General features: G+C 50.1%; 10 protein-coding genes across 10 annotated transcripts; 4 read left to right on the top strand and 6 right to left on the bottom strand.

Moving 5' to 3' along the window:
• Positions 1-137: 137 nt before the first annotated feature.
• On the bottom strand, positions 138-1,110 carry racA (putative Rho GTPase Rac; the record flags this gene model as incomplete). The annotated part of the gene is made up of 6 exons (XM_058463621.1): positions 138-207; positions 272-504; positions 645-825; positions 891-949; positions 998-1,030; positions 1,078-1,110. 6 exons carry the CDS (start codon positions 1,108-1,110, stop codon positions 138-140), a joined length of 609 nt encoding a protein of 202 aa, XP_058320099.1.
• A 398-nt stretch (positions 1,111-1,508) lies between these two features.
• N7508_005554 (putative quinol monooxygenase) lies at positions 1,509-2,015 on the bottom strand (the record flags this gene model as incomplete). Its single annotated transcript, XM_058463620.1, has 3 exons — positions 1,509-1,656; positions 1,784-1,896; positions 1,959-2,015. 3 exons carry the CDS (start codon positions 2,013-2,015, stop codon positions 1,509-1,511), a joined length of 318 nt encoding a protein of 105 aa, XP_058320098.1.
• Positions 2,016-3,725: 1,710 nt separating this feature from the next.
• On the top strand, positions 3,726-6,146 carry N7508_005553 (transcription factor domain-containing protein; the record flags this gene model as incomplete). Its single annotated transcript, XM_058463619.1, has 7 exons — positions 3,726-3,932; positions 4,020-4,126; positions 4,189-4,512; positions 4,562-4,999; positions 5,048-5,313; positions 5,368-5,874; positions 5,929-6,146. Exons 1-7 carry the CDS (start codon positions 3,750-3,752, stop codon positions 6,144-6,146), a joined length of 2,043 nt encoding a protein of 680 aa, XP_058320097.1. The 5' UTR covers positions 3,726-3,749.
• A 391-nt stretch (positions 6,147-6,537) lies between these two features.
• Positions 6,538-8,972, top strand: rgd1 (putative Rho GTPase activator (Rgd1); the record flags this gene model as incomplete). Its single annotated transcript, XM_058463618.1, has 9 exons — positions 6,538-6,699; positions 6,776-6,829; positions 6,892-7,498; positions 7,552-7,760; positions 7,811-8,321; positions 8,374-8,517; positions 8,574-8,668; positions 8,730-8,800; positions 8,861-8,972. The coding sequence occupies 9 exons, from the start codon at positions 6,538-6,540 to the stop codon at positions 8,970-8,972; spliced, it is 1,965 nt and encodes a 654-aa protein (XP_058320096.1).
• Positions 8,973-9,979: 1,007 nt separating this feature from the next.
• N7508_005551 (uncharacterized protein) lies at positions 9,980-11,118 on the bottom strand (the record flags this gene model as incomplete). Its single annotated transcript, XM_058463617.1, has 3 exons — positions 9,980-10,493; positions 10,548-10,652; positions 10,766-11,118. 3 exons carry the CDS (start codon positions 11,116-11,118, stop codon positions 9,980-9,982), a joined length of 972 nt encoding a protein of 323 aa, XP_058320095.1.
• Positions 11,119-11,905: 787 nt separating this feature from the next.
• On the top strand, positions 11,906-12,679 carry N7508_005550 (uncharacterized protein; the record flags this gene model as incomplete). The annotated part of the gene is made up of 4 exons (XM_058463616.1): positions 11,906-12,010; positions 12,092-12,147; positions 12,207-12,354; positions 12,428-12,679. The coding sequence occupies 4 exons, from the start codon at positions 11,906-11,908 to the stop codon at positions 12,677-12,679; spliced, it is 561 nt and encodes a 186-aa protein (XP_058320094.1).
• A 1,060-nt stretch (positions 12,680-13,739) lies between these two features.
• On the bottom strand, positions 13,740-14,524 carry N7508_005549 (translation initiation factor eIF1; the record flags this gene model as incomplete). The annotated part of the gene is made up of 5 exons (XM_058463615.1): positions 13,740-13,754; positions 13,811-13,944; positions 14,002-14,094; positions 14,188-14,262; positions 14,497-14,524. 5 exons carry the CDS (start codon positions 14,522-14,524, stop codon positions 13,740-13,742), a joined length of 345 nt encoding a protein of 114 aa, XP_058320093.1.
• A 470-nt stretch (positions 14,525-14,994) lies between these two features.
• N7508_005548 (uncharacterized protein) lies at positions 14,995-15,737 on the bottom strand (the record flags this gene model as incomplete). The annotated part of the gene is made up of 8 exons (XM_058463614.1): positions 14,995-15,075; positions 15,132-15,148; positions 15,214-15,311; positions 15,361-15,372; positions 15,438-15,454; positions 15,513-15,544; positions 15,602-15,652; positions 15,701-15,737. The coding sequence occupies 8 exons, from the start codon at positions 15,735-15,737 to the stop codon at positions 14,995-14,997; spliced, it is 345 nt and encodes a 114-aa protein (XP_058320092.1).
• Positions 15,738-16,732: 995 nt separating this feature from the next.
• Positions 16,733-21,568, top strand: N7508_005547 (mediator of RNA polymerase II transcription subunit 12; the record flags this gene model as incomplete). The annotated part of the gene is made up of 4 exons (XM_058463613.1): positions 16,733-17,282; positions 17,333-18,768; positions 18,821-19,125; positions 19,174-21,568. 4 exons carry the CDS (start codon positions 16,733-16,735, stop codon positions 21,566-21,568), a joined length of 4,686 nt encoding a protein of 1,561 aa, XP_058320091.1.
• Positions 21,569-23,947: 2,379 nt separating this feature from the next.
• Positions 23,948-27,222, bottom strand: N7508_005546 (uncharacterized protein; the record flags this gene model as incomplete). The annotated part of the gene is made up of 5 exons (XM_058463612.1): positions 23,948-26,290; positions 26,338-26,525; positions 26,579-26,666; positions 26,713-26,845; positions 26,897-27,222. 5 exons carry the CDS (start codon positions 27,220-27,222, stop codon positions 23,948-23,950), a joined length of 3,078 nt encoding a protein of 1,025 aa, XP_058320090.1.
• Between the last annotated feature and the right edge of the window lie 217 nt (positions 27,223-27,439).

The following is a 27,439-nucleotide window of genomic DNA, read 5'->3' as shown; positions in this document are numbered from 1 at the left end:
CAAAGAAGATAAACGGTTAATGGATTTCATCAAAACGGAGGCCAAAACAGCCTCTAACTACCCAGACGCCGTATTAACTATATATTATTCATTATAGCATACGAAGAAGATGGGATAGACGAGTCAAGCGAAACGCTTTACAAGATCATGCATTTGTTGACTCCCTTCCTCCCGGATTTCGTAGCGGGACGGGGGTTGAGAACGGCCCTGGATATGATAGTCAGGAACGAGATCTTCGTGTTTTCTGGGTTGTGGAGCAATAGTGGCATACCGGATGGCTTCGTCGAACACGCTCTTCAGGTTGCGCTGTGTCAGCGCCGAACACTCGAGGTACTTATGTGCGCGAATCTCCTTGGCGACGGCCAGGGCTTGTTCGTACGAGACGGTCTCCATCTTGCGTGCGCGGAGGGCCTGGACGGTGTTGGGATCGTCTCTCAGGTCGAGCTTGGTGCCGACGAGGATGATGGGGACATTGGGGGCGTGGTGTTCGATCTCGGGGAACCACTGTTGGTCAGGCTGAGTGAGTTACATGTCCAAATCGGGGGATATGTCAACAGAACCCTGTGGGTGCAGGTGCGGGTGCGGTGCACTTGCAGACGCAGGCAATCCGAATGGAAATGTGGATTCTAGGACCAAATTCGTACCTTGGCTTTGACGTTATCGAATGATGGAGGGCTGACGATGGAGAAACAAATGAGGAAGACGTCGGTTTGCGGGTAGGATAGCGGTCTGAGGCGATCGTAGTCTTCTTGTCCGGCAGTATCCCACAATCCCAGGCTGATTGGCCTGCCGTCCACCATCACACTAGCCGTGTAGTTGTCGAAGCTGTCATGGCATCAATGTCCGGTTCGATAGAGCGTTGAGGATGAGGGGTATGGGTGGGCACGTACACAGTAGGGATGTACTCTCCCGGGAAGGCATTCGTTGTGTACGAGATGAGAAGACATGTCTAAGACTGGTCAGAGTCATTGTCTGGACAGAAAGGGTGTAGACTTACTTTGCCAACTGCTCCGTCACCAGTCACCACGCACTGAATCTCAATTAGCGCATCCCCAGCAGTGGGCGCGAAGTACCCACCTTCAATGATTGAGTTGCTGGACCCGTCGCCATGTGCGCGAGTTGAAAGAACAAATTCCAGAAGAGTAGGGTAGAGGTGATTAGCTTCAGGGGAATGAAGCTAGGAGGTCGGAGCTCGGGAAAAGAGGGGGGAGGAGTGTGGAGACCACGTAAGAAATAAGATATGAAGGGAGTTGCAGAAGCTCACCTAAGGATTATCAAAGGGAAAGGAGAAAAAGAAAGAAGAAAATAGGGAAAGGCGATCGGATCACTAGCCCCCTCTAACAGTCCCCCACTGTGTCTAACTATATTTAATTGTGATAGGATCGAAATCTGGAATATCAACCCAATAGAATCCGAACAAAGGCGCCTAAATCAACTGCATGTCTCTATTTATATCCCGTTCTGTCAGCTGATATAGGCTATTGGGACCTATGGTGAGATGTTTGGATCTACAGTCGCGACACTCCCCTCCAACCACCTAAGAATCCACCCGCCTTCAGCTCCGTCGGCTTCGCCAACAAAGTGGGCAATTTGCCCGCGAATTCACGGAAATAGGGTGCCTTCATGTGGGCCTGGACCGCCGCTTGGTGCTTGTACCTAGAACCGATCAGAATTTGGTGGCAAGAAAATACTGGTATAAATCGTAGGACAATGCCGAGGCACGGTCACCCTCTCTGGGGCCCTCTGGGGCCTCTGGGAGGGGCTACAGGGTCCATTGGCTTACCTCTCGACCACCACGATCTCCTTGGTCTTCTCGATCTGGAATGCGTAGTAGAGCAAGGTGTCTGGTTCGTGTTCTTCAACCTGTTTGGTGACTGCGGATACGAGTGCCGCCACCTGTGGTATACACTGTCAGATGTTTGGTCCGCCAAGATATAGGGAGGACGGGCTGAGCTGACCTCTGCGAAGTGCTCTGGCTTGGGCGTGATCACTGCGGTGACGTTGATTTCAGACATGGTGGAATAGGAACGGAGATCTGGAGGATGAAGATGGACACTGTTCAAGTGTTAGCCTATAAGCGAGATAGTAGATACAAGGTCATGACGCCCTACCGTAGATATGGAGATATGACAAAATGGAATGGATCTCAGCACGATCTACTCCGGGCAGGGCTTAAATATGTACAAGTACAATGCGGATCATATAATCCACATTGACCTCGGGCCATGGCAAGTGGGTCTGGACGTGCAGATGTGCCACATTTGATGTTATACTAACCTTTCGGGTATTCTCTATTTCATCTATCGCACGAGGTTCCTTTCCCTCTTTTAGTTTGGCATTTCTTGCTAATATTCGATCTCACCCCGAAATCGTTCTGTAAAACCATCCCAGATTCGCCTTTCCTCCATGACTGCACTAGAGGCAAAGCCGGCCATTCTCTTATCGATTCCTTGATTACGACGCCAGATGATGCAGTGGTATATCTTTGCCTGTTGAGGTTAGTGGTGGCTTATTTCAGGTTGTTCTTCGATGACTATAACGAGGTGAGACATGGGAGTGATAAAGAGAAGAGGGAACAAACAGCGGAGATATCATCGACGTACAAATGGTGATCCTGAGATCTGCTGCCCACGCGGCCGCGCCTCTTTTCAGTATGAATCCCGCCCTCGTAATAGCTTTCTGACGTCCTGCGGATTCAGAAATTGATCTAGGTAGTGAGAGGCTTCCTAAAAGGCATCTCGAAACCCCTGCACAGCACTCTCGTATGAAGTCCTCTGGCTATAAGAACGTCCATCCTCTCCTTTCATTTGGCCAGCGTGTTCATCAACGGGCCAAGAATCTTGGGACGTGAGCGACTGTATCCGCTGAAACACGAGAATACTGTCTGACTTACCGGTACACACTCACTGTGACGCTTCAAGCAATACCGGCATTTCTTTGACCGTGAGTTATTGAGGAAGATGAAGCTCGAGAGATATTCCCGCCGTCTTGAAAACAGCGTTCGCAGACCTTTGCTGTATTTGGATCGGCTATAAGATTAGACAGTACGCGATGGGAGATTCCTGATTGCCTCGTCGTTCCAGCCCGGTACAGCCAAACCTGCAAGTCTTTGATCACTCATAATGGAGCTAAATTGGTCGAAAGTTCGCTTAAGTGTTGCCATCTGGGGCTCAGCGGCCGTAGTGTCATTCTCGATAGCTCCACTGGCCATTTTACGTGTCATTCTGGCCATATCGTCGGTAGTCCAGAGCTTTTGCCAGTACGCGAGCAGCCTCGGCCACCATGCGTGCCGCCTCTATAAAGTCTCTCTTGTTTTTTTTTCTGTTATACCAAAAATTTGGGGGGCGGGCGACGCTAGATCGAAAGGTTTCACGGCTTGGATCCATTACACCGCTTCGTGGGAGATAGTTGACATGAGGGTGAAAGCCAACAGGTATGAGTTCATCATATCATTCCATGACGGATGGCCGAAGCTACTGGACTGATAGGGTCCACGGTATGGATCCATTGTAGCGTTTGGGGGATTGTTGATGCAGGAACGGTGGAGCCCAACATTATACAAATATTGGTTGCCTCAGGCACTAGCTGAATCAGCTACCGCCGAGATTCGCGTCTCCAGGTCACCCAATCAACATCGGCCTTGACTACCAATCAGCCCCATTTCCCCCTTCAGCGGCCCCGATTTCTCCGATTTCCGGACTCACGACCTCTCACATTTGGCGGTTTTTATACTGGACTGAAGGCTCCTGATGGACTTGGGGTATCGGAACATTCTGGCACCGGGGCCAAACTACACTCCCGACTTTCGGTCCACCTTACCCCGGCCTCTGCAGAGAAGTTCGGAATCTTGCGAGATGGAGAAGACCCCGCCTGTCACGGGCAAGCGCCGAGGTGGCAGCCGGAAAGCCTGTAATGAATGTAAGCAGCAAAAGGTGAGCCACATGCATTGCCCGGATTACTATTCAATGCTTGCCCCAGTTTCCGCGTGGCTCAGTTCCACCCCCGCTAATGCCTGATAGTTGCGATGTGATATTGTTCAAACCCCGGCTGCGTCTTGCTCACGCTGTCGCAGGCTGGGCATAGAATGTAAAATTGAACAGTCTTTCAAGCGGATTTCCAAGAGAAGGTATTTATATACGTTGCTTTTCGTTCTCTGCTTTAATTTCCTCTTATTGATTCGATCTACAGGCACAATGCTGAAATGGAAAAGGAGATTGCAGATCTCCGGCGCCGTCTTGGAAACGGATCAGATCATGAACCCGCAGCGGAAGAACCTCATGAGTCTCATGGAGGTGACGATCTGTCTCGGTGCTCAGAGGATGTCTTCGCTCGCCGGGAATCTGCTGCGATTGACCGCTCACGACCCGTCTCGGTGCCAATTGAAACACATCCATCTGTAGCAACTCCGTTGACTATGAAGAGAGATGGCTCCATCATATCCCAAGACGAAGGCCATTGGAGACTAGAGGATATTTCTATTTCCAGAGCTCGAATTGCCCGGCTCTACGACCAGTATGGATTGGTTTCTCATCAGACCGTGTTGCAGCTAACATGAACCCAGGTACTTCACATATTATCACCCATTTCTCCCCCTATTGAACCCTCCAAAACCACCAGAGGTGTATCTGCACCGATGCCCTCTTTTGGCATGGACTATCATCTGTGTTGCAAGTAGGCGGTCCCCATATGAACCTGGTCTTCTCAGTGCACTATCAGGGCCATTCAGCAGGCTGCTTTGGTCAACTATCACTAGCGTACCGCAGGACTATCGAGTAGTCAAGGCGCTTTGTGTTCTATGTACTTGGCCTCTTCCAACGACAAGTCAGCGCACTGATGCAACCTTCATGCTCAGTGGCTTGATGATGCAAATTGCTATGCAACTTGGTCTGCATCGCCCAGTACAAGCCGAGGAGTTTACAACTTTCCGCATGGAAGTTCAAGGCGAGGCATTGAAGGATCGATTACATACATGGGTCATTTGCAACATAGTGGCACAAAAGTGAGTGTATTCTTGAATATCTGGTCACCAAAATACTGACTTGAATAGTGTTGCAACTGGTTACGGACAACCGCCAAGCACAATATATGACTGGGCTCTGGAGCCTGCATCCTTGAGAGATGCCGACTACCGTCTTCCCCAGGACTTGGCTATCCGCCTAAGGATTGAGAAGTTCTGTGACAGAGTGACCAAGGCTCTGTATAGCAGCAAGCCAGAACCCGCGGAATTCGTAAGCGCCGACAAGCTGGTGGTCGTGCAGATCCTTGAGAGCGAACTCAGAGAAATGGAAGTTGAATTCGGCAGGGACATCTCAGGTATGCACATAAACTCGATACATCTCATGATCCAGCCCTTCTAACATTTTTCAGCAATTAATCTCATCCACCTTCGTGCCGCCGAACTGCACTTCCGGTACTTCATGTTCTTAGGATCCAACGCCCGAGTCGACGACCTGACCAAATTGTACCTTGCAACAACTTCTTTCCTTAACCGTGTTCTCGACCTTGAAACCTCGCCAGGTGATTTAATTGGCCACTCTACCAATTACATCCTTCAGATGATTGTATCGGCCGCGTTTGCGCTTATGAAGTTGCTGAAAAGTAGCTTCAGTCGACATATAGACTTCAACCATGGCAAGCTATTGTTCAATGGCGCAATCTCAGCCATTCGTCGGATCAGTGTTATGGACCATGATCGGCCCATTCGTCTTGCCGATATTCTTGCTCAGATGTGGAATGCTACTAGCTTAGAGCCTGCTGAAGAGGATGCTTTACAGCTCAAGGTTCGCTGCCGCATGAGTATGAGCCATGTCTACGATACCGTCTGGCGATGGCGACAGAGATTCCGGCCTGTAAAAAGCCTTGAAGAGATGCAAGGTAAGACTATTGTATTAACCAAGTTTGTCTATTTTGTTCTAACTTTTCTTCCAGCGGCTGCCATAGCGGCAAACCAAGATATCTCTACCGCGACTGGACCCATGACACGTCAACAAGACAGCTCTCTCGAGGATTCATCTTTGATAATGCCTGCTCAGTTTGACGAAGGCGGCGCATTCTTCAGCGAAGCAGGGTTCTCAGAGGTCTTTGACTCCCTCAATTGGGTATTTGATGGCATCCCTGACTCTTTTGTCGCACCGCCAGTGCTATAGATCGTGTCTCCTCGTGCTATTGCCAATGGTCTGTATAGTTGTAATTTGATTCCTAGCGACGATACCAAATAAAAGTGATTTTATTTATATCTGGTGGCTGTGCATCTAAAAACGGAGAATAACGTAGTCAGGCCCAACGAGGTAAAGATCGAATCCACTTAAATGTGTGGCTTCGGCATTACGTCTACCAGCAACCAACTTGGGTACAACCGTTCGCGCCACTGCATTGTTGCAGCCCAAAGGTGAAACTCGCAGGCTCCAACATTCTTGTACCTGACCTCATCGCCCCTAACCCACCGCCAAGCATTTCAAGTTCCGGTGTCATAGTGGCCCGCGTCACTCCCAATCTCCCCTCCTGACACTCCCCATACCACTTGAGACACCAGCTCCCATGTCGGATACAGCTATACACGAACCCGCGCTACCTCAGCATTCCGATGCGCCTCCGTCCAGCGCCGGTCGCTCGTCTCCCAGCCACCCCGGAGGCGAGCAGCCCCACGAGGCCATCTCCGACGAGCTGAAAGCCCGCCTGGACAAAGTCATCTACTCCGATGTGAGCAGTCGCACAGAGCCCTCCGTGAAATGACAACGAAAAGCAATTAGACTAACTGCGATCGCGTCGCATGCAGATCGGCATCACCACTCTCCTAACTCGGCTCAAGCAAAGCGTAGCCTCCGCTAGGGTTCGTGGAACACCAGCAACCCCCAAAGAACCAATCGCAAGTGCTGACTATGTACACCACAGGATTTCTCGACATTTTTGAAAAAGCGCGGATCGCTCGAGGAAGAGCACGCTCAGGGGCTGAGGAAGCTCTCCAAAGTGATCAACGATGCGGCGAACCGTACCGAGAACCGACAGGGAACATACAGCTCCAGCTATAAGGATATCCACCGACTGCAAGAGCGGATGGTCGACCATGGCCTCCAATTCGCCGTATCCCTTCAACAGATGGCCGATGACCTGCACGAGCAAGCGGGTAACATTGAGCGCGGCCGCAAGCAATGGAAGCAGACTGGATTAGCTGCAGAAAAGCGAGTTGTCGACGCGGAATCTCTGGCTGAGAAGGCAAAGGCTAAATACGAGTCTTTGGCCGAGCAGTACGACCGTGTGCGCACCGGTGATAAGCAGGGTGGAAAGTTTGGTCTGAAGGGCCACAAGTCTGCTGCTCAGCACGAGGAGGAGTTGTTGCGCAAGGTTCAGAATGCTGATAGTGACTATGCGGCTAAGGTTCAGGCTGCTCAGGCCGCGCGCCAGGAGCTTGTTTCTACGCACCGGCCTCAGGCCGTTGAGAACCTCCAGAAGTTGATCAGAGAGTGTGACTCTGGCTTGACTTTACAGCAGCAAAAGTTCGGTATGTTTTACTTATATGGAAGGTTTTTACGTCAAATACTCATTGGTTTGCAGCTTCTTTCAGCGAGAAATTGCTTCTTGGCCAGGGTCTCTGTGTCAGCCCTCTTAGGCCTGATGGAAACGCTGGGTCATTTGGTTCTAAGAGTCTTGCCGAGGTTGTGCGTCAGGTTGACAACCAGAAGGATCTTCATGAGTTTATTTTAAGCCACGAGGGCAACCCCGGGGCTGTAGCTTCAGAAGCGGTTAAATATGAGCGCCACCCTGTGAGTTTCCCAGGCTCCCCCATTGCTTTCGTTATTGACGAGATTAATAGACCCTTGGTGGAGGCGTTGCTGCCCCAGCCCCTGCTCCTGCTGCGGCGCCTTCGCAACCAAACTCCCAGAACAAGCGCATGTCGATGTTGCCGCAAGCTTTGTCTTCCCAGGCCAATATCTCTTCGCCCGCGCCACAGCAACCACAGAGTGCTGATAGATTGCCACAACAACCTCCTTATCCATCTCAGCCAGATACATTCTCCCCACCCCCGGCAGGCACGCAGCCGCCTTACCCAGTATCGGGACCGCCTGAGCCCACCCCCAAGGTCCAGGTGCCAATGGCAGGACCTCCCCCAATGGAAAAGGGCTTCCAATCGAATCTCCCTCCCCTGAAGCCAGTGTTTGGTGTTTCATTAAATGACCTGTACGCTCGGGATGGAACCGCAGTTCCGTTCCTTGTATACCAGTGTTTTCAGGCCGTTGAACTTTTTGGATTGGATATGGAGGGTATCTATCGACTTTCGGGAAGTGCCAATCACATTAGCCACATGAAGGCTGTGTTCGATAACGGTGAGTTTAAAACAAAATCATCAAGGCTTGGGCAATATCTAACCTTAATCAGATTCATCACAAGTCGACTTTACCAACCCAGAGAACTTCTACCATGATGTCAACAGTGTTGCAGGGCTCGCGAAGCAATTCTTCCGCGACCTTCCTGACCCCCTGTTTACTTCGCAGTATTACTCTCAATTTGTTGATGCAGCTCGTAAGTGAAATGCCATCAAAACGCATAGAAACAGAAAACTTACCATGGAATGACAGGTATCGACGATGATATCCAGCGCCGAGACTCGCTGCATGCCCTTATCAACAGCTTGCCTGATGCTCACTATGCCACTCTTAGGGCTATCATACTGGTATGGCCACCCTGTCAATATAGATACGATTAATCAGAGATACTAACTACATTCGCTACAGCATCTGAATAAGATTCAAGAACACTACACCCAGAACCGGATGAACTCGGGCAATCTGGCGATTTGCTTCGGGTATGTTACCACACTACAACACACCGTACACAGCCAATCCATATACTAACTTCTCCCCAGACCAACCCTCATGGGCGCCAACTCCGGCGGCAACATCGCCGACGCAGGGTGGCAAGTCCGAGTCATCGAAACAATCCTGAATAACACATTCCAGATCTTCGATGATGATTAGACAGATCGCCCCATCCACCCGTTCCATACCATAGAGTATCCCTCTATCCTATGCGATACATGAACGTCGGTCCACAGGCTCACGTCCTTATGTCCTTTCCGTGTTGCACCAACTTCGGGTGCTTCTAATGTCCCCTCAACCACATACATCCTATCCTCATCTCCTTTGCGTTACATGTTCGTCTTCTTATCCACTCATCCCCGTCTTCATCCGCCGTGCGCATTTATTCCTGTGTTTCAGTGATACCTTTGCTATGCTACACATTAATACTCTGCTCATTGAGCGTTTCTTGTACATATACATATTGTTCTTTTTCTCTTACTCTGCCTTATCCTAGTCCTGGTCCTGGGTTTGATCTTAGGTTATCCATTTCTTCTCTATATTGTCAGTAGCCAAGCCTTCCATATTCACGGTGCTTGTGACTCTAAACTGTTATACCTTAGTATGCATATAATCCAAATTTCACAGGAGTCATAGCTCTGTATACAATGCCATGAAGTATTGAAGAATTTCCGGAGTTGCACATCATGATTAAGGCCATAGCACAACATCCCCGTAACAAAAATATCAATATCATCTATAAGAAGTGATGGCTTTAGGAAAACATAGAAGTTCAATCCAAATATTCCAAATAATAAACAGTGGCTATGGTACATGAGTGTAAATGCTTTCTATATAGGGTTTCCTTCGCATGTCAAGGAAAAAGAACAGATCCAGAAGGGTTTTCTGCATCCAAGTTGTTGTTGGTGTTAGGGCAGGGAAAGTGTAGTTGGTACAAACGTTAACACAAGCGATGAATAGAAGATGAAATGCTGAGGTGCCAAAATCGAGCAGTGTCCAAAATAAAGACCGGAAAGCGAGGATTCGATAAGTATAGGTGACTCGGAGTAGATGCCCTGCGTATAGACCGTGCAAGTATCCGCGTGTTCTCAGATTGGAGGGGGCCAGGAAACGCAAAATATCAAGAAGAAGCCTAAAAATCACAATACGGACGGTGATGTCCGAACTTATTTCTTAGGTCCGGGTCCCCCGCCTGTCATCATCTCCCTCATTTGCTCAATGCGCTCCATGGCCGACAAGCCTGGTGCGAAGTAGGGATCCTCGATAGCCTTTTGCAGGGTGGTCGGGTTAGTCTGACCCCAAAGGGTCCAGCCCTTATCGTTACCGTTCCAGCGCAAGTTCTGGATAACGAGGTACTCGACGCAATCTTGTTCCTTGGTGGAGACAAGAGTTTCCACGGGGACCGCTCCCCTCTTGACTCTTTCAATCTTGCTGGTGGACGTGGACTGGCGGCTTGTGACGCGCACGACGATTTGGCGAATACCAGAGTTGGGGATTTCAGGCAAAGATGTTGCGCGGTCTGACATGACGCGGAGGCCGAGGAAGTTGGTGCTGGGCTTGCGCAGGTATTTGACCAGCGTCCATTCCACTTTCTCGGATGGGTTTCTTTTTTCAATTTGGCGGACTAAGTTTTTGGAGAGCCCGTCGGCGCAGAATCGGCGGATCTCGGGGATGTTGCCTCTGGAAGTTTGAATATTAGTTTTGAGTTTGAGGGATGGGACGGTGTATGCTTACCGCGCAAATGAAGTGTACATCTGCTCCATTAACTGGGATGCGACATGACGCCTCTGCTTGAAGTTGAATGGCATATTGTTATCTCTCTTGCAATATTGCAACAAACTGTAGTATATTTAGAAATTATGTTTGCAATTGTATTGATGCATGCAGCGTTTGGCCGTTGCGACAACCACAAGACAAATAACTGCACCAATATGAAATTGGGGAAGACTGACCTGCCGTAGTTGGTGAATAGCGTCTTGAGCCATGTCCACTCCATGTGCAATCTATCGCGCGGGCTTTCAAAGATAGAAGGCATATCTCTCCACAGTGGCTTGATAAAGGTCCCGGGTAATAGACCAAGGTCGTTTGGCAATTGGGTCAAAGGCATGTCTTTGGTGCGAGTCTTGAATGAGGGCTGAGACTGAGTGGCCTGGCGGAAGTTCATGGGCCTACCAGCCAAGTTTAGAGACGTCTGCGAGAAGGACCGACATTGGTATGATCCAGCGGTACAGGATTGGGCGATGAATATTCCAGATGGCACAATGCGCGCGGAGGTGCCCGCAGGCAGTCGTAGGGTGGACGCCATGGCGAGTGGTTGTGTTACGAAAGGAAACGGTTCCTGGAAGCACAAAATCCGCGGCAGTTAGCAGTCACGTGGACCACTCCGCAAAGTCCCTGTCCAACACTTCAGATAAAGCTCGACCCTTCACAAGGTCCTTAGGCCATTTACACTCTCCATTCTACCCACTGGCTTATTCGGTGCCATTAACAAACGCCCATCAGTCAGTCATCGAACTGCCCCCGAAAAAAAGACACCGCCCGCTATCGACTGGGTCCCATCTCTGCCCAATTAGGGGAGCCACAAACAGCTTGACAACACCCATTCTTCCCAAAGCTCGATCGCAACGGTCACATTCAACACCCCATTTCAATCATTGCGTGGCGGCCGCATATGCCGCGATTCAGAATAAAGGCTGGCTCTTCCTCGACGTAATGCCTCTCCTCCGCCATACACACCTCACGAACACTTATCTCGTGCCGACTTGAACCTCCGACCAGCTGGTCCACCCAGCTATCTCAACCCTCCCACCCCATTGCCGCAAGGCCAATTGACCAAAGAGGTGGCTTCTTCATCTTCTTCCGCCGTCCCACCATCCCCGACCTCCTCGACTTCCCATACCCCACTCAGCAGCGATGCCGGCCAGACTGCTCCATCAGCTCTCCATCCTCGGGTGGCTGTCATTTTGGGTGTCGATCGCAGATGGTATGTTCCCCTACTAGTCTGTCGCGCACTAAGCACGCTGCCCGCTGCTTGGTGGGGACTGCGATGTGCCTTCACCTTTTTGGCTGAGCTGCTGCATATTCGACCGGGTATGGGACGGGAGGGGTGGGCGGCGGCGATTGTTGGTAGTGTTGGACAAGAATGGGATGTCGAGAGGAGATTTCGTGTGACGGAGGTTGCTTTGGCTATTATGTGGGTATGTTATATATCCCCAATCTATATCAACCTGATTGATATTGGAATATAGTATGCGTTTTGATGCTAACGGATTAACCAGTGCTGCGCATCTGCATATCTTTCATATTTCTTCGCAGACTGCATGATGTCTCGATGGTTGGTTATCCCTCATTCCATACGCTTCCTGTTGTCTCCATACTGACCCTCGATTCCAGGCTTCTAAACTACACTCCGCCAGCGGTTGTGATCCGTCTCTTAACAACAAACGGCCTCATAGCATACATAACATCCTGGGTACTCTACTTATCCGGCGCATCCTCAGACCCGCGACTACTCCTACCAGCCTGGATATCCATAACAACTGTACGTCACGAGTTACCATATATCGGAATCTATCCCTTCTACACATAGACACATACTAACGATGACAATATAGTCCCTAACATTCGTCTACCACGCAACCCAAAACCACGCCACAATAAAACGAGAAACAGCAGCATCCCTACTAGTTGTCTCAGTAGCAAGTTTCCTAAGCATGTCCTCACTCCTCATGCAACTCCACCTAACGCGCGAAAACGAACCCGAAGTCCCCGTCTTCGTTATCACGCGCAAGCTATGGGATTGGGCCGTTGCAATCTTCCTGCGTATGCGCATTGCAGATGAGAGGGTTGTTGTTGGGGAATTGTAGGCTTCTTTTGTTTCTACGATGTATTCACTTCTGAGGCTTGTTTTCGCCGTTCTTCTTTTTGATCCGTCTTTTCTTCTTTCGGGATATCCAACAGAGTTTCTCTCAACATACGATTCGATTCGATCTATAGCGTTTGCTTGTGGTGGTTTTTGTACATTTTTCGGGATTGGAGGGCTTTCCCCCTTTACCTTTGATTGGCTTTTTGTTGTGGTCTTTCTTTGTTGCAATATTTTATACCCCGACCCAGGGACTTTCTTTCTATATAGGTCAATTCTTTTGGGATTTTCGTGCATCAAATGGTTTTGTAAATGGTATGCGGTTGCTTTTAGGACGAAGTCCTACTGGAAGGATCAAGCCAGCATAGAAACTGATCATGTTCTCAAGTGTAATCAGGGTCGGTCAATACAATAGTTACTTGAATGGTGAAACAATATGCGAATCTCGAGTGGAGTCTATGTTGGGCTCTAGGTTTACGTCAAAGCCTGCCATTTGGAGTATTGGATAAACAGTTGAAAATCCTTGTTTCCAAGCAAAAGCACGGAATCACAAAACAAATAGTAAAGAAGACAGTACGAAGAAGAGAAAAAAGTAGAGACTGCATCGCACGCCCCAGATCCAACTGGATCTCCCTGAGAAGCCAGATTGACAATTTGACCCAAGGCAATGAGCAACAAGTAACTAACCCCCTCAATGAGGAAATGTATGCGAACACAGTAATAAGAAAAAAAAAAAAGATAAAAAATTGTCTGGCTAAGCAGGTAATGGGTATCTACCAACGCGTCGTTCCGTCATAATCCCGTCCTAATGATGAGCGGTCGAGCCCCGCTCGCCTGCCGACCATACAGGAATCGGCGCACACAGGTGTAGCGGGTCATTTCGACAAGGCCCAGGTCTACGCCAGGCACAGAGTGGTGGGAGGAGAAAGCAGACTCCTGATCGGGTTGAGGGCCAGTACAGAGAGAGGCCAGCGGGTCAGAGATGCATGGGCAAGCTTCCTATTCCACCGCTCACAGGGCAAAAAACTGGGAAGAGGGGATCGGAACAAGGCATGTTGTTGGGATTAGAATCCGTGGACCTAGAGAGGATTGAGTTAGATGGTGATGCTATCGAGCAGTAAACGGGGGCACATACCTTGATGGTCTTGGCATCAAGCTCCAGGCCCTCCTTCTTGTCAGTCAAGAACTCCTGGACATCCTTTCGCTGATCTCCTTGCAGCTGAATCACCTCGCCCATCTCAGTGTCAGCGACGATGGTGCCATTGCAGGCTGAAAAAAAGTTAGCATGAACCGGTAGACAGATCTGCATCAAGGCCAAAGACATACCGAACTTCTTCTTGATGACCTTGAGAATCTTCTTCTGGTCGAACTTCTTGGGCAGACCCTGAACAGTGGTCAGAGTCTTACGACCATTGCGCTCTGTGAAACAAGGCGGTTAGCATGGTACCCCTTTTAAGCGCCGGCGAGTCGCAACGGCGGCGACCGACGGGAATGACAGGAACAATGACGTACGCTGAATCCGTATGTGGATGTAGTTCTGAGACTGTTTGGTCTCGCCGGTGTCTTCGTCGGCTTCGGCGAAGGGGTCTGAAGGTGCATGGTCAGCCTCAGTTGAGTACCAAATTATTACCCCGCCGCGATGAGACTCGGTGAGACTCGGTGGGGGATGGTTGGAATCCACAACTTGACACTCGGGCCAGGAGTATATGCATCTCCCGGTCGCGTCAAGAGTGTACAAAGGTGTGGAAGTGTATGCATGTGGGGGGGGGGGGGGGGGGGGATGTCCGACACGCGCTCAGAGGGGGAAAGTGGCGAACTTACCGAAGGTCTTGAGGTTTTCGATGGACATAAACTCGGCCTTTGCGTGGTAAACGGCTCTTAAAAGCAGTGTTGGTAGAGAGAGAGTGAGAGACGAGATTCAATATCTCTTTGGAAGACGAGGTGTAGGTGGAGGGGAGAGGCTTGAGGCTGAAATGGTGGAAGAATCAGAGAGAAGAGCAGAGCCTTTTGAGGAAAGAGTCACGTTGAGGGGAAGGCGGTGAGGGGCAGGCGGTGTGACCCAGGTACATCTATAACGAAGTGGCAATATGAGATGAAGTACTGAAGTACTGAATACTTCTAAACTAAGCTAGCAAACAATCATGTGTGGCTTTGATTGTGGCAAGTTTGAGGTGTCGAACCTCATGACTATTGGTACATTGTGACAACATGGTGGATCCCCGGCCTCTATATCACCCAACATCTTTACCAATTGTAATTTAGTGAACATCGCAAGATTGCAGGACAGTATTATGTGTATCAGGATTCGAGTTGGAGTGTTTAGGCCGAAGGCAGGGGAGTTGGTGCGGGGGCAGCGCGGCCACCAGGAGCCTGGGGAGGCATGAAGAGCGGGAAGTAGGTCTGGAACGGGGTTAGAAAGATATCAATGGGCATGTAGATCGAATATGAGCACATACAACAACCAGCGCCATCACTATAAAAAATGTTAGTCCAGCAATGAGTAGAAGGGGGGGAGGTGTAGAACGAGGAATTACGAACAGGACATGAAGACCGACATATAAGCCGGGGTAGCAGCATTCTTCTTCTGGTCTGGGGATTCACCGAGCCAGGTCTGGAGCGAAAAGACGAATGACACCCTATGTGCGAGTCAGATCTGGCCGATACGAATGCTTGTTCCACACTTACCATCCGATCATACTGTTTCCCGCAAGTCGTCAGTAATGTTCTTCGTTCTTGCCCAGTGATCAATGCGCGTCGCTTACCGGTTGCGAGTGAACATCTAGGAGGCGAAGTGTCAACACAAAGGTATCGCGACTTGATTCCGGGGAGGTACTTACAGCGGCCATGGGCATGGTACTCGACATTGTGCCTGTTGCATCACATCAGTCCTGATCCTGGGGTTGGGTTATCTGGAGACGTGGCGTACTGGAGATATCGGCATCGCTGCTGCTCTTGGGGGGATCGACATAGGGGATGGCTGGGATTGTTAGATTGCCAGCAAACACGGGAACCGACGTCCACTCACCGAGGTCAGCCCTCCGCATATCTTTCTTTGACGACATGGTTGCTGTTGAGATGGTTGTAAGAAGGATCGAACTGACCCCGTATGCCAAGACCAGTCTGGGCCTCCGAACCCCCCGGATTGAATATCTCCGGCTTTACGTTTACATTTGACTTGCCTTACTTACAACTCAAGTTAGTTACTTCGTACAAGTTACAATCCGGATAAGCAGATTAAGGCATTATTCACCGACAGGTCATGATCGGGTCCAACTGCATGTCGGTGTGATGCCTGTGCATTGGTCACTTTCAGCCCCCTTGCAGTCTGATTGCCAGAGCACCTTACACGGCATCTGAAGGCATAAGGTCAAACATGCCTCGGAGAGCAAAGGCCAGGTTGTGACAGCTCTCATGTTGATCAGTTATGTGCTCCGGAGGGGTGGGCCGACGCTCTACGGAATGTGGACGGTGGACGGTAGAGTAGAGTGGACGGAGCACAATGTGCTCGATAAGCAGATCTGAACTCGGGGGATTATTTGGCCAAGATTGGGGAGAGAGACTCGGTCGACTCTTTGACCTGTGTACCTTTTTTTTTTTATCAAGAAAGGGAGTGTAATTCCGCGCCGCTAAGACTTGGGTAAATCGCCACGGACAAGGACATGGGGTTCACGGGAGTCGGCGGACTTGGCTGGTATGATAGGATATCATCTCGGTAAAGACTCGGATCAGGGGCAAATAGACGTGGCCCCATTCTTGGTAACACTGAAGTTGTTCATCATATGATATGGAAATCATTCCGTCGATCTTTAGCTGTACACTGAACACTGAAGTTCGGCTTCTTGGACTTGCTTGTTTCGTTCCCCATCTCCGCTCTATATCCGAGTCCCCGATCTTCAGCCCTTCGCATCTTAACTTCTTTCCTATCACTTTGTCACGCCTTAATCTCGTATCAGCTGCGCTTGTCTATCTCCGATCGGACTGACGTTTTGTTTCCTCCCACTTCTCCATATCGCCCGAATGACCCGATTATTCCCCCATATCGCATCATGAGCCGAAGATGATCCCCCATTCTTCCGGCCAACCGTGGGGCCCTTCTCTGCGAACGGTCAATGGCCCCGGACGGCTTGATAATGCGATGGGCTATGGGCATAGCGACAGGCCTATGCAGCAACCGAGCCGTCCAACCGTCGTCGACCTGACCGCAGGCGGTTCCGAGTCGCAAGATCGAGAACCACCCCCCAAACGACCGAGATTGGAGGTGCCAGGTGGAGCAAATGCGACGGACACTGGGGCTCCTGCGAACACCGAGGCAAGGAGCACTCCCGGAAGTGCAACCTCACGACCTACGGTGTCGTGGCGCGGCCGGCCGCTCTGGTCCTTTCAAGCCGTCGTGTCGGAACTTCCGAACAGCGAGAACCGAGGCGATGTCGCTGGTTCAAAGCCTTCATCACCGCCGCCGTTACCTGCTCAGCCATGGAAGACTCCCGCTGTCGAGCCGCCGGCCACCAACGTTGTGAAGTCAAGGGAAAGCTCACCCGTCGGCGCTGTACAGACGACCCCATATCGCATTGAGATCCCGTCCGCTGCCCCGATATACCACAACGAAAGTAGGTTATCCCCATCTTAAATGGCGTCCTTGTCGGACTAACATGCGCAGAACCCGCCGATTTCACCCCATGGACCGGGAACCATCCCGAGGACATCCTCAATGAACAAACCGCGAAACAAGGCTATTACGACCGGACCCAAGTCTCCCAGAATGAGTCAAACACCGCCAGACCAGCTCTTTACGCGCAGTTGAAACACCGGACAGGCTTGCAGATGCTCTCGTCGGTCTTTGCCGCCGCATTAGAGAAACGGCAAACCCACAACTCCGTCGACAGAGAATCGTCCTTTAAGCCACCTCCTCGAGTAACTCTCACCGATAACAAGCGCGAAGTCTGGCTGCGTGAGCTCGCCAACCCGACTGTTCCCTTACGAAAGCTAAGCCGAACCATTCCTCACGGTATCCGCGGCAGGCTTCTTCTAGATCATTGTATCACTAAATGGATACCTGTCGCACGCGCTGTCTGGCTCGCCAAATGTGTCGGTGCCAATGAGATTCGCGCCTTCAAGCGCAAAGGCACGAACGGCGCGCTGGCTGTTGGTTTGGAGGCGAAATGGGTTCGCGAGTGGACGACAAATGTTCAGCAGTTTGTCGAGGCTACATTCAGCGCGCCCAAATCTTCGGACTGGAAAGCCAAGATGACCTACGCCGTCGGATTGACGGCTCGTCTGTTTTTCGAAAACCTGCTCGATCATGATCACTTCCTCGAGTGGTTTTTAACTTGCTTTGAGACCGCCTCACTCGGTACAATTCCCGTCTGGTTGTTGATGCTTGGCGTTTATTGGAAGAGTATATTGCGATATCGACGGAGAGGGCGACGATTGGCTGAGTTATTACTCGAAAAGCTGCGTCAGGCAACGGAAGCAAAACTTGCTCCCCTTCAACCTCTCATCGATCGACTTGGTCACTTCATTCAACGTCTCATTCGTGACCATACATCCTCAATGATCCTCCCGAACACTTGGGAGACGTATAAAACACAAGTGGCATCAGTGCTTGACCTAGAAAATGCATTTGAAAAAGCCCTGTTTCAAAACCTCGCCGAACGCAATGCACGTGTGCAGCGGCCAAATCATTCCAAACAGACCGATACTCGCTCGCCACATCAACGCATCATCCGACTCCTCGACTCGATCCGCTCCGCTCACGACATCTCCTCCATCTCCTCCTGCTTCGACACTTTTGAAGACAAGGCTGTCTTGGTCTCCAAGTTGCTAGAATGGCTATCCACGCCCTTCCGCCATGGCCTCTGCCGCATATACATCGGTGCTCGCCTTCTTCGAAAGTGGAAATTAGCTGGCGTGGACATAGACAGCCACATCCTCGCTTTTCTCTCGCGTGGACAGAACAACCAAAAGTTGAACATGGACCAGATTTATCACGTTATCTCTGAGCTTGTCAGGTCACAGACATTCTCAGTTGGTCGCTATCTTCAGTGGCTTATGGCGAAAGGTGTTACCAATAGTCCTTCAACCAAAGATCATAATGTGAGTATTGGATGTTGAAAAAGTGAAGACTTTCGGTACTGACAAACTGCAGGTGAAGAACTTACCAATCGACATTGGACTGATTGCGCAACTTCCCGTTGGCCGTCTACCAGAACATGTTGCGAATTTGCGTAACACTCTGCTAACACGGACTGGGCTATCTGTTTCTGAAGAACCCGCAGTCATTGATAATGTGAAAGATATCATCAGCCAGCGTCTACCGGCAATCTTTGGTGGCAGTGCACATGCGACAATGGAACTGGACTCATTACCGCCGAACCTGACATGGGCCGTCAAGGCGGAAATTGGTCAGTGGCTACGCCGTGCCATTGCTCAACACAGCCGCAATGCAACAGAGTGAGCATACCATTTTCACCTATTTGTCCTTCATTAACATTTGGATAGATCGTCGACCACTGGAGTATTCGCCGCTGGTGTCCTTCCCGTGGTATCCGCGCTGACCCCAATCGAGTTCTATACCGTTCGCGACATTCTAGAATCGTTTGGTGATATCTCAATGCTAGCCGACGTATTGAATTTCGCATCAAGCTGCACTGATGGCACTGTCCTCGCATCAGTAGCAGATACCACGAATTGCCATTTCGACTCTCTTTGCGTGATTGGCGCTACGACCGATCTATTCCGACGACTCATTGATGCCTACGCGGGTATCAAGAAGTTCGGCATGCCAAGCCTTGATCTGATATTCTCCCTGATAGAACTTGGCTTGCGTATCCCGAGTGAGCTAAATACTGTTGCAATCCTTCGGCAGGATTTGTCCCGCATGGAGAACAAATCGATCATGGCTGCCTACTCCCCTGTCTCTGACCACATCCCCGACAACTTCGGTGACACTGATCCTTTTCTTCGGGAGAAATTGGATCAGATCTTACTGACAGGAAACGTTATGGATGAGCCCACGTTGGACGCGATATTCAGCGCATTGACAAAACATCTGGAGGCCGAGGAGGGTCACTCGAAACTGTCAGCAAACGATACATGTCGTTACCTGGCCCAGCTGAGGTCTTTCCATCCCAAACACTTCGATGTCATTCTCGCCCGCTGGGTCTGTGGTCATCTGCGATCGCCCGACCGGACTACTTTGCTACGGATTCTGCCGCCGCTCATCGGTGTCGGATGCGTTACCATTCGAGCATTCCTGGCCCTTGCTAAGAGACTTACTCTGTCTACACCAACGACTATTCCCAATACGGCTCACTTGCCAGCAGACCTTGTCCAGCTTCTCTTGCCTTCCACGAAAGAGAGCAGACGGTTTGATCTGGTCTCCTATCGGTTCCAGCTCGCACAACAGGAATTCCTCACCAAGAATACCGAGGAAGCGCTCAAGATTGTTTGCGATGCGGCGGCTTCAGCCAATTCTGGCGATGCTCCAGCCAAGTACGATAATCTGGAGAACTCGATGGTCATGTTACTGCGTGATCTTCTTGTGAGAAAGCCTGATTGTGTAGCGCAGAAGTGCATGCAAAAGCTCGCTGAGCAGTATCCAGCCGCTTTGGTTATTGTCCAGAAAGCCCTTGATCTCCTTTTGGGTGTTGATTCATATTCGGCTGGGAAATCGGTTCTTTCCGAGATCCAGAAGCTGGCTAGTATGACGGACGACTTTTCGCTTCCATTCTGCCAGCTAAAGCTGCAAGTTCTATTCCATGCAGACACAGGAACTGAAGATCGCAACAGTATTGTCGATGCCATGTTCAAGACGGCTGTGGCAGATTGCCGCGCCCACAGGCTTCACTGGGTTGATCTCGTTGCATTGATGAGCCCCGATGCAGTTCGACAAATTCGTGAGCGCGCCGAAAAGGAGTTTTTCTCTATTCCACTCTTTGAAGACCTGACCAGCGATAACTCTGATCAGCCTGACAACCTGGGACCATTGGAAGCAGCCAAGCTCCATCTCACCATTATCGAAGAACTCGCAGGCAGTGTGCCCGAATCCGGAACCTCGTCTGTCGGCCCAGTTCTGGTGGAAAAGATGGACGCACTCTTGCACAAGATCATTACAATGCACAGTACACTCGCCAACACCCAAAGCACAGCCAATCAAACCCGCACAAAATTCGAACGCGGCCTCGCATTCTGGTTCTCAGCATTGCTTCGTATGGTCGTGATCCACCGCTCCGCCTTCATCAACCAGCCCCAAACCCTGAAGCCCAATCCTCCCCATGATCAACTCCGCCTCCTCATCTCGATCTTCTGCATCGCCCTCTCCCGCCTCCCAGGAAATGTGCTCCGCCTCTACCCAGCGGCGGACTACTTCCCTCATCCAACATCCACACCGGAAGATTACCGTCCCTGCCCCGGAATTCTTCTCCAAACCCACGCCCTCGACGTAGCAGCCTCCCTCATCGATATCTTCCCCGATGAAGTCCGCTTCCAATGCGCCCGCTTCCTCAAAGAGAAATGTCCCTCATTCGTGCCATTTCAGAATGATTCCCGCTTTCTATACCTCCTAGGACCAACGCCTGATCAGACCTCGGTCAATCCACAGCAAACCTCAGTCCCGTCACCGGCGGCGTCAACATCGACACCTGCCCAAACGCCTGCGCCTGTATCTGCTGTTGCTGTATCTGCTGCGCAGCAGTCTGCCCTTGCGGCGTCTAGTGCGTATTCTGATGATATGAACTGCATCGCGAACCGGTTGCGTCTTCAATATCGGGGCAGAGTCGTTGGGCCTTATCCTGTGAGGCCTTGGGAGCTCCTTGAGGATGCGGCGCCGTTCAGGAGTATGAATGATACGTCTGTCAACTTGGGCTACTTCGATGCTAGGCGCGTGAGAGCTTGATTCTCGGGGTTTCCACCGTACTTCCTCTCCATCCTTTTCTCGGAATGGCTCATCCCCTTTGCCCCTTCACCTCAACTCTTTACCCCCTACATACTTTATTCTCTCTGTCCTTCCCCTCCTCCTTCTCCTCCATCATCACTCCCCAACATCCATTCCAACCATGAGCGCTTGCATAAGACAATTTGTCTATCTCTTTGACATTTCATTCTATCTTTCTCCCGCTTTCGGTCCTATTTCTTGGTTTCTTCCTTTGTTTGTTCGGGACATCTCATCGGCGTGCATCATTTTGTTTTCAACGACATTACATTCGGTACCTATGACATGGCATGGCATGCAACATGCAAGATTGCATCGAGAAGCATTTGTACATATATCCACCGGCTTCCTTTTCGGCGTTCTACTTTGGTTTCAGGCAGGAAGGGAAAGAACTCAAACGGTTCTTTATCACTGCCGGGAAATTAACATTACCCGCAAACTATCAATATCAATTTCAATTATGATCCGCCATGGTCTATTACTTGTGCCTTGACTTCACTTTGCATTTATTCTTTTGTCTTTAGTAACACAGTACTCTCTTGTTCTTTGTCTAGGGCCAGTGAATCATATTGGGAGAGGGGTATTTGAACTCTTTGCTACGGGAGACCGTTAGCACGGGACTATCCGTCCGTCCCGCTTCGAAATACTCTACATTCTTCATTCATCTCTACTTGGCCCTTCTACAACACCATCATCTATGAAAGAATACTTGTACATGCCAGAAGTCAATACAAAAGACCAAAGCTGGTTGTCCAAGGTACACCGATGAAAACCAATCAAGTCATCAGCTCATTCCAAGTATCCGCAGTCTCCTGTCCACTCAAATCAGCAACGGCACTCTCGGCGGCATAGCACTGGTCAATGGTAGCCTGGGGAGCATTGCAAGGGCTACGAAGACGGTTGCATATCTCCCACTTGATTGTGCGGTCCGAGCAGCTTCCTTAATCGAGACCGCCGCCGCCGCTACCACCGCGCCGTTGCCACCGGTGTTACTCCTGTCGTCGGCCGTTACGGTAGTTGTCACCTCCAGAGTCTGGGTGTCTGTCGTTGTGACAGTTGAGACTTCGGTGATGACTTAATTGTTGGTGATGATGCTTGTGTCGATGACGGCCTCGGTTTCTGTTCCTCCTGGCTCGAGGATATGTTCGGAGTGCGACGCAGTTCCCCTGGCTTCCGGAATGGTAGGCTTCGGATGTGGCTTGTTCTTAATATCTACGTCGATAACTACACCTATATTGAACTTCCATGGTCTTTGAGTCCAATAAATCGGGAGACTGGGCATACCGGCGTTTGTTAACCTGTCCAGTCCAAGATATCGGATGATCTACATGGCAGTTGAGCTCGATCAATATCTCTGTCTATATCACTCTGGTCAATTTTCCATGATGTGGACAACATATTCAAACAATTCTTGTTATAGTAGGGTTTTATATCCTCCTCGGTTCAATCTAGTACAGTGGTTGTGATATATATTGAAGTTACCTGATTTGGGAACAAATGTGAAACGGAACCAGGCACCCACTTCACCCAAATAAACACAGACCTACTTAGTTTGAACAAGGGCAAGAATGTGAACTTTATCCCAAGATGGTTTCTACATATCTTATCTATCTGTACTTACATTTATCTCGTTATATGTTTGTGCTATTTTAAATTCAAGGAAAATGAAGCTATGAGACCGGAATGAACCCAAGAGCTAATGATCTGCCCAAACAGTGTCACCATAGCTTTGTGGTCATATTGCAACATTCTAGAAGTATGGTGCTTCAACTTTGATTGGATTAAAGGGGCCGATGAAGTTGGAAATACATTAAGAGCTAAACCGCCTCGAGTATACTCTGCAGTCACATACGTATTTCAATACTACACACCTACATCCTTTGGGGTTGAGAGAAGAAATTGTTAACAACAAAGGTGATTCGATTTCAAATCCCATAAATAACCCCAGTCCTCATTTTTTTTTTTGGTGTTTATCCATTTTCTCATATCGGCCCACGTTCATGACAACAACAAACAACAGATAGACTGTGGGGATAAAACCAGAAAACAAGAATAGAAAAACAAAAACAAAACAACAGTCCGCAGAGATTGATATCCATAACACATGAAAGAAACAATGATAGAAAGATCAATATGAGCAAGCAAAACACATGTTCTCTGTCGTATCCACCTCTGTCTCCATTTCGCTTTCAACATTGACTTAGTGATCATTCCATTCTTCATCCCAAACATTGATCGGCTCATCCTCATCCCGTGATGAAGCAGACGGGCCATTCGTGAGAGCAGGGGTAGCAGGAGAAGAATCTCCATTGGTGGCGGTCTCTTGGATGGCGGTCTCCTCGTTTAAAGTCTGCTGGGTGGAGCCTGTTCGCAGGCGTCTTCTTCGCTGGCATAATCTGGATTGGCGTGTTTCTTCCTTTGTTCGTCCTCCATTTCCATGATGAATGCCAGCAGCCACACCACCTCTTTATCGATCTCTAATCCAGTTGCGAAGCCCATGACCATTTCCTCCATACCATATTCCTTGGGCATAAACTCTTGTGGCAGAGGTGCGCGCTTAGCAAAACGTTCGCGGATAAGTGCTTCCATTTGAAGTTCTTCTTCAAGTCGTAGTTCCTCTTCATCGTGAGGTTCTTCTTCAGTTTTGAGTGTTGGTTCAGATGAATTTTCTGCTACTTCAGCCTTTGCCGCACCCTCTGTATCCTCATATGGCTCCTCTTGCTCCGTCTTTAGAGCCTTGCCCTTTCCATCGATGTTGTCCTGATCAGTCACTGGAGCCTTGCCCTTCCCCTTGACGTCCTCCTGCGCCTGCTCCTTATCCTTCGTATGGTCCCTGGCTAGAGCGGGGACAGGTGGTTTGTTTGGCAGACTGGAGAAGGGCTTTCCGCCGGGCTCAGCGGCAGCGGGAAGCTTTGGGGCTGGAAGATCCTGGGATTCGATGTTGGTAGTTGCACTGGGTAGCTTTGGGGCAGGTACTGACTTGGAACTGTGGTTCATAGAGGCGGGAGTGGCCAATCTCCATGAGCCCGCTGTGGCAGAGTACTTGGGAAATGACCTGAGAGGCTCGGCTTCAGTGGGTGTCTCGAGGGCAACCACGTTCTTGGACTCGGGTTGAGTCGGTGTTTTGGTAGCCGCCGATGCAGAGGACCCAGCCTTACTTGTAGGAGACTTGGCTGCAGGAGTCTTAGTGTTAGTAGTCGACAAAAAAGCTTCAACATTGGTCGTTTTCTTGGTTGGGGTGTTGATGGTATTCGATGCAGAGGCCTCAGACTTGGCTGAAGTCTTGGTGGGAGTCGAATTCAAAGAGTCAGTAGTTGCAGGCTTCAGTATAGCTGCTTTTTCTTCTTCGTATGCAGCTCTGTTTGCATGTAAGGGAATAATGGGCATCAACTTGAACTCATGTCTGACAGGAGTGATGGAACGGCGCACTATCCTGCCCCTCCAATCAGCAACTTGCTCAACCTTGGGCGCGGCCGTTGGCAACTGCTTGATTTTATCCGCGGGCTTTGAGTTCTCTGGGGTTTCCTCCTCATCCTGAGCTGAAACTTCAACAACGGTGACGCGCGAGCTCTGGATAGGCTCGCTCACAGCGGTCTGCATGTCATCTTCCTTTTCCTCATCGAGAGGTTCAACAGTAATGATTTCACTCTCAGTGTGACCAGACTGGCTTGGAGGGAGATCAGAACTTCCATCGTCACCATCGTGCACAGGAATCAGACGAGGAATCTCGGTATCAATGATTGGACCCTGACGTCTGGGACGCTCACATCCTTTTTCCTTGGGGGTGCTGGGAGTAGTGCTATCACTGCTAGATCGGCGGCTGCCAGTGACCAGTCGGTGCAAGTCGGGCAAATTGCGAATGGGTTGACTTTGGGTGTACTCATGTTGAAACCCATAGCCATCCGGTGGGCTGTACCAGTCATTCTGCATGCCATTGTATTCGTTGTCGGCCATGTATGAATCGGGGTAGTATGGTGGTGCATGGTGGTGAGGCTGTATGTCGTGGATTGGTTGACTAGACACGATGAGAGGGCCGGTCGTGATGGGTGGCATATATGTGCCAGGAACAGAACCCATGTTAGCCAATTGAATGTGTTGGGACATGTGTTGTGGCAGAGCTTGAGGGGGGAAGCCGGGCTGGTTGGGCGCAATGAAAGGGTAAACAGGGGGGAAAGATTCGTTAGTAAAGTATGGAGCAGGTGGGCCTTCTTGGAATTGCATCTGGGGGTTGAAGATCATAGGCTGAGCAGCAGGGAAAGGACCTGGAGCTGGGAAGCCCTGGTTGGGATAACCCTGGAAGTTGGCTGGCTGGCTTTGATGGAAGCCGCCGCTGTTGGAGTAACTGTGACCAGGAAAGACATTGTTCGGGAAGTTGTTGACCGGGAAGCCGGCTGGCGGTTCATTGTTTGCAAAGCCCTGGCCATTATAACCATTTGGAGAGGCTGGACCGTTGAAGTTCTGATGATTTCCGTAGCCGTTGGAGAATCGGTTGCCTCCGCCATAGGTATTGCGGGCATTGCATCCACGAGGAGGGAACTGACGACCACCTCTGGGACGGTTATTGTAACCATTGCTGTTGCTGTTGTATCGCTGGCCACGGGGTGCCATTTGGTTGCTGGCCCGTCTGGCCTGATTGCCTTGAGACTCCATGATGGGACGCAGGTAAAAGGTATCGTCGGAATGGCCCTACTGCTGTGAGCAAACAGATCAGTGAGAAGGATGAAAGAGCGTACCTTGATGGCTTCTTCGTAGTCACCGAGGAAGGCAAAAGTGACTCGGGCTACCACAAAAGGCTCGCCTGAGTCAAATGACTGCTCGATGGTGAATTTCTCAATAGAACCCCAGGTGTTGGAGTTGAGGGCGAAAGCAATGTCGGACTCGGTGATGGGCTCTCCGGAATGGTGTCCAATGATGGCGGAGCCTCGATAAAGTCAGAGAAGATGGGGTTGGGGAAGAAGAAAGGAAAGAACTCACGTTTGCAATTAGCAGCTTCAACCCGCAGTGTGCGCCCCTCCAGTACGATCCCGGGGTGTTCGATGACCTTTTGTGCGGACTCGGGGTTCTAGTAACTGTCAATAGTGCTCTATCGCACACTTGGGATCACTTACATCAAACACCACAAATGCGCCAGGTAAGGCTTTCTGTCTGCCTTCCTTGACCTTGACCCAACACCGGCCAAACTGAGAGAACGTCTTAATGAGGCCTTCCTCTGCCTTTGCAAGTTCGATCTTGGTAGAAATGCTTGAGTGAACTTAGTATACTTTATGACTACTAAGAGCAAGGGATACTCACTTTCCAACGAAAATAGAACACGAACGATCAAAGAAGCCCTGGGCATTCTTAGCCGTAATGACTTGGTTTGTGCGATCTACACGTCGAGGATATCTCGGCTGATAGGCGCTTCCATTCGATCTGGTATGTGAGTCGGGGGTTTTATGTCCGTTAGTACTATGATCAGGAGTAAACCGATCAGGAGTACCATGGTCGCGAGGGACACGTTCGACAGGCTTGATGCCATTCTTGGGGGCATCAAGCGCATTTTCAGTGATAACCAGCTCAGAGCCACAGTCACTGGACTCGGGAGTCATAGCATCAGTGGAGATGTGCTCCATAGCCATGTTTGATATATAGTATACCACTGGCCGAAGCTTTGTTTTGTAACGCCAAACGAGAGTATTGCTAAAGCGCAAATAACCAATGAATCAACGAACGAATGAATAAACGAAGGGGTGAGATAGATGAAACGAGTTGTCAGAGTATGAACATATGACGAGAAAAAGAATATGGAGAGAAAGAGAAAGGAAGGAAGATAGTGGGCGACGAGGGCATTATACG

The sequence above is a fragment of the Penicillium antarcticum genome, assembly GCF_028974205.1.
Source record: "Penicillium antarcticum strain IBT 31339 chromosome Unknown utg000005l_segment0_segment0, whole genome shotgun sequence".
NCBI classification, from domain to species: Eukaryota; Fungi; Ascomycota; class Eurotiomycetes; order Eurotiales; family Aspergillaceae; genus Penicillium; species Penicillium antarcticum.
The sequence above is the reverse complement of the archived record's forward strand: the minus strand, read 5'-3'. Positions and strand labels throughout refer to the sequence as shown.